This window comes from Phlebotomus papatasi, unplaced genomic scaffold (assembly GCF_024763615.1).
Source record: "Phlebotomus papatasi isolate M1 unplaced genomic scaffold, Ppap_2.1 HiC_scaffold_208, whole genome shotgun sequence".
Lineage (NCBI taxonomy): Eukaryota > Metazoa > Arthropoda > Insecta > Diptera > Psychodidae > Phlebotomus > Phlebotomus papatasi.
Window position 1 is genome coordinate 8,299 of NW_026604445.1, and position 11,006 is coordinate 19,304.

At 43.1% G+C, this 11,006-nt stretch overlaps 2 protein-coding genes across 2 annotated transcripts; both read left to right on the plus strand.

Moving 5' to 3' along the window:
- Window positions 1-1,180: 1,180 nt before the first annotated feature.
- LOC129808933 (uncharacterized protein K02A2.6-like) lies at window positions 1,181-3,418 on the plus strand. Its single transcript, XM_055858839.1, has one exon. It carries the CDS (start codon window positions 1,181-1,183, stop codon window positions 3,416-3,418), a length of 2,238 nt encoding a protein of 745 aa, XP_055714814.1.
- A 35-nt stretch (window positions 3,419-3,453) lies between these two features.
- Window positions 3,454-5,487, plus strand: LOC129808934 (uncharacterized protein K02A2.6-like). The gene has a single exon (XM_055858840.1). The coding sequence runs from the start codon at window positions 3,454-3,456 to the stop codon at window positions 5,485-5,487; it is 2,034 nt and encodes a 677-aa protein (XP_055714815.1).
- The last annotated feature ends 5,519 nt before the right edge of the window (window positions 5,488-11,006 follow it).

Genomic DNA, 11,006 nt, shown 5'->3' on the forward strand with positions numbered 1-11,006 from the left:
CATTTGGGCAAAATGCCCATTAATGAACAGAATATTGTCGCATTAGTTTGTAGAGGACAATATTTTATGTATCGTAGAGATAAAAATGACACATAACATTAAAAAGACAGAAAATCAAACAGAATTAATGTTCTCAATCGAGTGTGTCGTGTCACCGCAAAGCAGCCACAAGATGGCAGATACTTAGAGAAACACGCCGCGCCAACACCGCCCACGCCGAAAAAGGGCGAGTCCGGGATACAATCTTGCTTTGCCCGGTTGTCGCAGGCCCGAGCCGAAATTTACATCCAAAGGGAAGAGAGAGACCGGTGAAGCCGGGAGAGAGAGATCCCATCCCAGCACGGGACCACGGACCGAGACATTGAGCACCATTGCATGCTCAGCGTACCGCACCCACAAGGACCACCCCCATCCGAACCAGGGTACTTAAAAGTGCAGGCACGGCGCGAATCTCCTTTCTCGATTCCATTCTACAGCTGAAAAGCTGCAACCCCTAGACAACAACCCGAAAAAAAAATAGTAAAAAACTAGTCAAAAAAAAACGAAATAATATCAAAGTGAATGGTTGAAATGTGCAAGATTTGATAATTTAGTTTAATTTAATTTAATCTAACTCAATGTAATGCCTCAACATTTTCCCAGGCCTTCATCATACATTACTTAGTGTTGGGTATCGGCCCAACGACAGATGGCGTAAGCCATGCCTGACGCCATCACGGTCACATGACCCTTCCGCGCTCTTAAAGCGTCACTTGCTATACGATTGTCTTTGTGATTAGTCACGCCATTTATGTGCTCCAGAATTTATTGAAAAAAATATATCTTGTGAATTAGCTCTAACAGTGTGTATTCTTAGTGCAAACCACTCCTCAATTGGCATCCCAATCATCTATACTCGAACACCGTTTCGGCGACGATTCAAGGATTAACTATTGATTGTTGCAGTTAGGCCACACCACAACAACTGGCGACGATTCAGGGATTAACTATTGATTGTTGCAGGTAGGCCACACCACAACAACTGGCGACGAGAGGTGAGGAAAAGCCCCACAACAACTTGACGGGAAGTGTGGAAAAGCCCCAACAACTGGATTTCCAGAAGCCGATTCTAGAGAAATACGCATTCCGGGAAACTTATCCAATAGTTTCACCCTAACCTCACAAACGGGCGCATGTGACAATGGCTACTCAAAAAGAAGACAATATCTCTCTTCTGAGCATCCTCAGCGCAACTCAGAAGCTCCTGGAGGACCAACAAAAACGGCTTGCTCAACTTGAGGCAAGATCCAACCAACCAGATCGTCCAGAACTCACCATTGAGGCTCTTGCGCCTTCCATTCAGACGTTCGTCTACGATCCGGACAATGGCGTCACCTTCGACGCATGGTTTTCACTTCATGAGGACATTTTCCGTGAAGATGCAAAATCCCTCGACGACTCTGTCCGAGTTCGTCTTCTCCTCAGGAAGCTCAACCCTCAAGGGCATGAGGGTTATGTGAATTCTCTTCTTCCAAAAGCTCCACGAGATTTCACGTTTGATGAGACAGTTGCACGGCTAAAAGACCTTTTTGGCCGCCGGGAATCACTTTTTCACACCCGCTGGAGATGCCTCCAAATACAGAAGAAAGAGACGGATGACTTTCAGACACATTCGACTGTCATCAACAAGATTTGTGAAGAGTTTAAGCTGGGAGAGCTTACGCCAGAGCACTTCAAGTGTCTTGTTTTTATTCTAAGCCTCAAAAGCAAGAATGATTCTGATGTGCGAACGCGACTTCTTCATAAGCTGGAAGTGGAGAAGCCTGAGACACTCACATTGTCCTTTATGGCCAGTGAAGCAACACGTCTCACCAACTTGAAGACTGAGAGTGCTGATCTTGAGCTTAAAGACACTACGCAGGGTATTCATTTTGTTCAGCGTCAGGGAAAACCTAAAAAGGGGAATTCTTCAAACTCAAAGTCTCAACAATCCGGGCGTAACTCACAAACACAGCCTTCTCAGGTACCAAAATCTCCTTGTTGGTTCTGTGGTGGATTGCACTTTGTCAAACAGTGTAATTACTCAAAGCACACCTGTAAGGATTGCTCCAGGGTGGGCCACAAGGAAGGGTATTGTCCCCAGAACAATTCCCTAAAGAACTCCTCAAGTTCCAAGTCCCAGTCAAAACAAAAACAAATACACTCTTCGAAATCGAATGTCAATCCTGTCAGTGTTCACCACACTGTTACAAACAGTCAGGCAAAAAGATACATTGACGTGGTAATGAATGGGAAATCTGTGAAGTTGCTTTTCGACACAGGATCAGATGTGACAATTATCTCCAAGGATGTCTGGAGACATCTTGGATCACCAGTTCTGTCAGAGACTCCCTCTACAGCTTCTGATGCCCAGGGAAATCACATTCCTATGGATGGCGAGTTTTTCTGCACGGTTGACTTCAAAGGGGACATTCAAAGGGCCAGATGTCTTGTCACTGATGTCAACATTAACCTTTTTGGTGTTGAATGGATCAATTTATTCAACCTCTGGGGAAAAACCATTTCTTCACTTTGCAGTGTAAACTCAGTTTCCGAAAAAGACATTGTCACATCACTCAAAACAACTTTCCCATCTGTTTTCTCATCTACAATGGGAAAATGCACCAAGGGACAGGCGCATCTTCAGCTGAAGCCTTCAACAGTTCCAGTGTTCAGACCCAAACGCCCTGTACCATACCATGTCACGGATTTGGTGGATGAGGAACTTCAGAGATTGCAGAATCTGGACATCATTTCTCCTGTGGATCACAGTGAGTATGCAGCTCCTATCGTTGTAGCCCGTAAACCCAATGGTTCCATCCGAATCTGTGCTGATTATTCCACCGGGCTCAACAATAATCTCGAATCCCATCACTATCCTATCCCTACCCCTGACCAAATCTTCGCAACACTGTCAACTTGCTCAGTATTCAGCCAAATAGATCTCTCAGATGCATATCTGCAGATCGAAATGGATGAAGAATCGAAGAAACTCCTCACGATTAACACCCACAGAGGTCTCTTCACATTCAATCGCCTCTGTCCTGGGGTAAAATCGGCACCTGGAATTTTCCAACAGCTCATTGATACCATGCTGGCTGGCATCAATGGGGTTCATGCCTATTTTGATGACGTTCTCATCGCATCAAAGACCAAAGAGGAGCATCATCAGACACTCTTGCAAGTGTTTCGACGACTCAGTGAATACGACTTCCGTGTCAAATTGGAAAAATGCAATTTTTTTCAAAAGGAAGTACGCTTCCTTGGCTTCATTCTCGATGCCAAAGGACAGCGCCCGGATCCAGCAAAGATTGATGCAATTATCAGTATGCCAGCTCCGTCAAATATTGCACAACTCAGATCTTTCCTCGGGGCCGTCACGTTTTATCACGGTTCGTGAAGTCTCTCAGCACCATCCGGGCTCCACTGGACAAAATGCTGCAGAAGGACGTTGGAGATTGGAATTGGACGCCACAGTGTCAAAAGGCTTTCATCAAGGTCAAAGAAATCCTATCCTCAAATCTCCTTCTCACACATTACAATCCTTCCCTTCCTATCACAATCGCTGCAGACGCCAGTGAGACGGGTATTGGTTGCGTAGCATACCATACCATGGAAAATGGGCAGCACAAGGCATTTTATCATGCCTCTCGCACTCTTACCAAGGCCGAGAAAAACTATTCACAAATTGACAAGGAGGGTCTTGGACTGGTTTATGCTGTTCAGAAGTTTCACACCTACATCTATGGGAGAAAATTTACTCTTCAGACGGACCACAAGCCCCTACTATCAATTTTTGGCTCGAAGAAGGGAGTGCCCATCCACACCGCCAACCGGCTTCAACGCTGGGCTCTCATTCTGTTGGCATATGATTTTAACATTGAATATGTCCCAACAAATGAGTTTGGTGGAGCTGATGTTCTTAGTCGTTTGATTGAGCAACAAAAGTCAAGCAACGAGGACTTCATCATTGCCCAAGTCCGAGATGACGAGATCGTGGACAACATTCTCATCAGTGACGTGAACAAACGCTTACCGGTGACCTTCAAGAAGATTGAGACTGCCACTCTTTCTTCTCCGACTCTACAAGAAGTCTCCAACTACATCCGGCATGGATGGCCTCGCTCTACAGCTGATTTCTCACCGGAAGTGGCAAACTACTACAAAATCAGAGACTCTCTAACACTCATACATTCATGTATAGTCTACAGAGATCGCATTGTCATACCACCAATTTTCAGAAACGCAATTCTCAAGCAGCTACATGACGCTCATCCAGGAATAAATCGTATGAAGAGTCTTGCCCGCTCGTACGTTTTCTGGCCACATATGGATTCTGATATTGAGAACTTGGTCAAATCTTGTTCTTCCTGTGCTGCTGCTGCCAAAAATCCGACAAAATGCGACCTATCTTCATGGCCTCTCACATCAAGGCCATGGCAGAGAGTACATGCCGACTACGCTGGACCAATTGATGGACAGTGGTTCCTTGTCTTGGTAGATGCTTACACAAAATGGCCTGAAGTATACATGACAACTACCACTACATCATTGGCGACCATCAGCAAAATCTCGGATGCCTGCTCACGTTTTGGATTCATGGAGACCATCGTAACAGACAATGGTACCCAATTCACCAGTGCTGAATTCGCTGAATTTTGCCGCGAGCGAGGTATCACCCATATCACGACAGCGCCATTTCATCCACAAAGCAATGGCCTGGCAGAACGTTTCGTGGACACCTTGAAGCGTTCTCTCTCCAAGCTGTCTGGCATTGGCAACACACAGACAGCCCTCACAAAATTCTTGATGTCCTACCGCTGTACACCCAACCCAAATACGTTCAACGGCAGTTCTCCAGCAGAACTCATGATGTCACGACCACTTCGAACTACACTTTCTCTGACTCAACCTATCGAGAATGATCCAATTGAAAGAAACACGGCCATGGAAAATCAATACAACAAGAAACATGGGACCAAAAGTCGTTCATTCGTTCGAGGGGAAGAGGTATTGGCAAAATGCTTCCGTGGCAATCACTCATTCTGGGCACCCGGTACGATCATCGAGAAACGCGGGAACGTTATGTACAACGTCTCAATCCTTTTGCCGAGAGGATGTTCCAGACTGATTCGCAGCCATGTTAATCAACTCCGTAAACGCTACCCAGACACAAACGAATCAGCTGATGATCCCTCTCTGGTTGAAGGTCAACAAGTCTCCATCCCTTTCGACTACGACGATGGAAATCAATCAGCAGACTCCTCTGCTGACGGGACATCTCAGGAATCTTCCAATGTTCCCATGCGGCGAAGTCGTCAGCCATATCGGAACCCTAGGCTTCCGACACGCTCATCTCCTCCACGACTTCGTTCCCGGCTTCCACGCAGGATCCCGCAGGCTCCAGCTTCTTCGAGGGGGGAGGTGTTGGGTATCGGCCCAACGACAGATGGCGTAAGCCATGCCTGACGCCATCACGGTCACATGACCCTTCCGCGCTCTTAAAGCGTCACTTGCTATACGATTGTCTTTGTGATTAGTCACGCCATTTATGTGCTCCAGAATTTATTGAAAAAAATATATCTTGTGAATTAGCTCTAACAGTGTGTATTCTTAGTGCAAACCACTCCTCAATTGGCATCCCAATCATCTATACTCGAACACCGTTTCGGCGACGATTCAGGGATTAACTATTGATTGTTGCAGGTAGGCCACACCACAACACTTAGCTTTACTCAAATTTGTGCCTTTGGCATCTGAGTCACTCTCCCTAGAGGTCTCACCATAATTTCCCCCAATCTGACATTCGTTTGACCTCCCGCACAGCGAAGTCCCCCAAATGAGTCAATTGCTGTAAAGAAGGCGAGACATAGGGAAACAAACAAAATCAGAAGGAACAAAGAAAAAAAAAGAGAGAAAACAAGGAAAGAACCACATGCAATCCGACCAAAAAAAAAAATACCCTCAGGTCCAGACAACCGACTAAGCGGACAAGTACTGGCAGATAGGTGCTTACACTACACTATGAATATAAGGCCAAAATCCTATCATTATCCAAAGTAAATAAGTATGATCTCAATTCTTCATATGAAAATGAATTATTTCTAAAAACTGTAGTTAAAGTATTAGCCAATCTCGGGGCGCAGTAATCAAAGCAATGTTTATAAAACTCCTTTCTGGGTCTTGGGACAGAAAAAAATTCTGTGAAACGGACATCATGCTGAGGGCGCTGATTACGTATTCTTACTATTCTCTCACCACACATATTATAAAACAGTCTCATAGACCTGTAAACGTAGAGAGCCCTGAGAGTCATTATCCGCCAACCGCAGAAGAGGGGCGCAGCACTTTCAAATCTCCCGCGAAATGACATTATGCGGAGGATCACCCTCTGTGCCGCATTAACTCTATGTAAGTGTGAGGAATAAGTAGCTCCCCAGAAAGGGAGACCATATTGTAAGCGCGATTGAACCATAGCGAAATAAAATGACGCCATGACACTTCTCGGGGAAACCTCCCTCAACCTGTAGCAGTACCTCATTGATAATTTGAGATGAGAGCGCAACATTTCAATGTGAGCCCGCCAACTAAGGGCCTGATCCAAGTTAAGGCCCAAATATCTAAAAACAGAGGCTCTTTCAAGAACTAAACAAGTTTCACCGCACTCTCCACTACGCGAGCCACAGTCACGGGAGTGAAGCACCGGAGCAGGAGCGTCAGGCGTACCTCTCAGAGAAAAAACCATGAATCTCGACTTCTGACTCATCAACATAGAATGATGATCAAACCACCACTTAAGAATGATCAAATCACGATTCATATCTCCAATAACATTTTCCATGTTGGATCCTGAGTACGTTATGGCTAAATCATCTGCGTAGGCAGTGGGGATACCACGCAGACCCACAGTGTGTATATCATTTAAGTAGATTATAAATAAGATAGGTCCAAGTATGGACCCTTGTGGCACACCAGATTCTACGTACAAGAAAGAGCTCCTCTCGGAGCCCACCCTCACGCACTGCTGCCTCCGGGAGAGATAAGAAGAAAACCACTCTCCCGCCAGACCCCGAACACCAAGAGCATTTAACTTTCTCAAAAGCAGACCATGGTCGACCGTGTCGAATGCCTTACATATATCGAGAAAGAGCGCCGCTACGCTCTTACCCTCATTGAGATCACCAGACACTCTGCCGAGAAAAACCTCCAGAGCCTGCTCACAGCCCCGCCCCTCCCTGAAGCCATACTGAAAGTCCCCAAGAAAACTGTGCCTACAAAGAAAAGCAACCAGACGATTCTTCATTAGCTTTTCAAAGACCTTGGAAAATATTGACAACAATGAAATCGGGCGATAGTTTTCCTTTAGTTGCTTATCCCCCTTCTTATAGATAGGGACCACAACCGCCTTTTTCAACGCATCAGGGAAGACACCCAAACGAAATGACCAATTAACTAGGTAACTCAAAATGTCTACTACATTCCAGGCAACAGCTCTCAAGACAGAGCAACCAATGCCATCAAAACCATTGGATGAGGAAGGCTTCAAAGAAAAAATAACTCTGTAGACCTCCATAGCCGAGACGGGGGAGAGAAAAAAGACTCCGCAACAGAGGATCGAATCACATATTGATCAGCAGGGCGCTCAATCTGATCCGCAACCATTCGGGGAACATCTAAGAAGTATTTATTAAACTCCTCAGCAATCTGAGCAGTGTCTGTAAGAATCATACCGCCATTGTCAAGAATTGAATCCATTTTATTTTTCGCATAAATATCGCCCGACAGCTCCTTCACAACATCCCATGTTTTCTTTAAATTACCCCGAGACTTGTCAAACCTTTCCGAATAATAAGCATTCCTTTGATCCTTCACAGTCCGCCTAACGGACTTAACCAGCTTCTTTGCATAATTAGCCAATCTCAGATTAGAGGGATCTCTCTTGCTCCTACTTAAAATAGCATTCTTACGCTTTATCAAGTCACAAGTTTGAGGGGTGATCCAAGGGTGTCTAGGCACTAGAGATCCATGTCGGCTATAGTTACTACTATTTTCATTTACGTGTGACTGGAATTTTTCAAGAAATTTGTCAAACGCTTTAGACGGATTCTCTTCCTCATACACCTCCCGCCAAGACTCAAGCCTCAGACACCCGTTCAATGTCCTATAATTAACCCTTCTCTTATCCTCACCACGCACAGAACCCCCAGAAACAGCAACACTAGTCTCAACAGAAAGAGAAACCAGTGAATGATCAGAGATATTCAAATGTACAACTTCTGCCCTATTTAAAAAATCATTGGATCTTCTATTTCGTACCCAAATATGGTCTATACAAGATGATCCACGCTCAGTAACTCTAGTGGGAGAATTAACCAAAGAGTCAAATCCATAGCTCAGCATGAGAGACTCATAATCATCTGATTCAATTTTATCTCCTAGATCTATGTTCATATCACCAACAACGTAAACATTATGAGATCTAAGTTCACTCAAATAGTTGTCCATCTCTGACAAAAAGACAGTGACCGGGAACCTATGAAGACGATAAACACAGAAAAAAGTAAGAACAGTGTGGTCCACCTCTACATCTATGCAAAGAACATCAGCAGATGAAAATGATAATTCATGCGTTTTGCAAGAAAATGCATTCTTAACATAAACAACCACTCCTCCCGCTCTATATCTGTCATTGCACCCCTGAAACAGTTTGTACCCAGGTATGTTATAAAGTCCAGTCTCGCCACTCCCAATCCAAACCTCGGTCAAACAGATAACATCTGAATCAGAGTCCTGCGCCCGCAAGGAGGCCAAAAGCAAGTCAAAGTTCCTTCTCCAGCTTCTAATGTTCTGCAAAACGACCGAACAGAGCAGCATTAGACCGTGTACAATAATAATAAGATAATAAAAAAATGGGATATCAGTTAGAGAATCAAAGACAATTTTACTAATCAACAAAATGAACTTGAAAAAAAATTATGTTAGAAGAGGAGTGAAAAAGAAGTTTTAAATTAAAAATTGTCAAATTACAAGAAATTACTGTTTGAGTCTTGAAAAGTCGCTGAATCAATTATTGACAATTATTATTTGAAAAAAAAACCTGATAAATAATTTAATTCAATAAGAAAAGTAAGTCAAAAAAAAAAAGAAAGATGAATTAAAAAGAAAGAAAGAAAGCAAAATTTAGAATGCAATTAACTTGAATCAGCTAACTGAATTAAATTTTCAATGTCCAATTGACTCTGGATTCTCACAGCCTTCTGTCCCTCAGCTCTTCTTGCAAATATTCCTCCCTGCCTCACCCACACAAAGCGCCATCCTTCCTTCTTCGCGGTATCCCTCGCCTGATCCAGAATACTCTTAAGTTTCCTTGAGAGTCTCTCTCGATAAAAGATCTCTCTGGTGACTCCAGCGATAGAGCAAGACATCCGTCCATTCTGCCTTCTCACTCTACACTCACTCATGACGAGATCTCTCACTCTGCATGTAGAAAATCCTACAACCAGAGAAACACCGGATGAACCCGTTTCTCCCGTTCCAGTATTGGACTTTTTTCTCTTGATTATGTAACATCTATCGATGTCTCCAAGTGACAACGGGACTTCCAGGGACGCTTTAATAATTTTCACTGCCATCTCGTACTTTTCCTCATCTCTCATCGAAGCACATGAGACAATCTCCACCTCCTTCCTATCCGCTTCAACCGCCAAATCATTCACAGACTCCTCCACCCGGATCACTCTCTCCTCTAAAGCTCTGCTATTTCCCTCCACGTTATCAATTCTTCTCATCATTGTGTCAAAGCGGTCCAAGAACGTCTCAAACTTCTTGCCAAAGTTGGACAATTCCGCGCGCATGTCACGCACTTCACGAGCAGTGTCCAATTCAGCATCACTCACGGAGCCAGACCTCATAAAACTCGTTCTTTTTTTCTTGCAATCCTTGCATTTCCATGAGTTCCGTTGTGCCTTTGGCAAGGCCTTGTAGCTATTGAAATCATCCGCAGAGACTCCAGCACATTGTGGGTGGTATAGATTCCCACATTCTCCACATTGCACACTTTGATTGTTCTCCCGGGGCACCACCTCATTACAAGAAGCACAGGAGGGCAGCATTTTTTGGGCACTCACAAAAATCTTTTTCCAAAAGTTCAATTGCGGCACAAAGCTGTATCACAAGAGATAACGACAATACATCCGAACTATACGACAGTATCAGCCAGACTGTTCCCAGACAGATTAATGGTGAATTGAAAATAATTGTTTCTAATATTCGGAAACATATCCTAATTAATTGAATACTTTTACAAATACATTTGATAAGAACCTTTTAGAGGAACAAAACTAACAAGAAGCAATTAAATTCAAATATGATAAAAACAAAATAAAAAATATTTTAAATTAATCGAAAATTTCAATTAAACGACAAACTCTTTCAAATTAATAAAATCTTATAAAATCTTAGTACATGGGTAATTGATAACCTGAAGGAAATTTAGTTTAATTTTGAAAATACTTCCTTTCTACTAAAACCGTTTGATAATCACACACATATTCTCAAACAAAGACAGAAAGAAGTCTCCATCACCTACAAAAAAAAATTTGAAAAACAATTTTGAAATTCGTAAACGGTAATTTCGACGCAAAGAAAATAATACTATATGGATAAAACTCCTAATGATTTAATTAAAAATTCTGAACGAAGAAATCAGTTAAGGAATTCTAAAAGATAATTTAAGAAATCTTATAACAAAATAAATTTTCTGAGAATGTCTTTCGCTAAGGACATAATTACAGTAACTTTTTTATACAATTCAATCTCTAAAATTTATTGTTCTTCCAAACTATTTGCGCATTTAAGTTTAATGTAAACTAGTGCGCATAAACCGCCATTTTAATTTGGAACAGTGTATATTACACACTGCGTAAGATGCGCAGAATAATCCATTAGCGATCAAACTACATATTCGACCACCTTATCATTTTCTTCCC

Bases quoted from the DNA above. Each gene is read 5' to 3' on its own strand.
- LOC129808934 (XM_055858840.1), top strand. From the start codon at position 3,454: ATGCTGCAGAAGGACGTTGGAGATTGGAATTGGACGCCACAGTGTCAA.
- LOC129808933 (XM_055858839.1), top strand. From the start codon at position 1,181: ATGGCTACTCAAAAAGAAGACAATATCTCTCTTCTGAGCATCCTCAGC.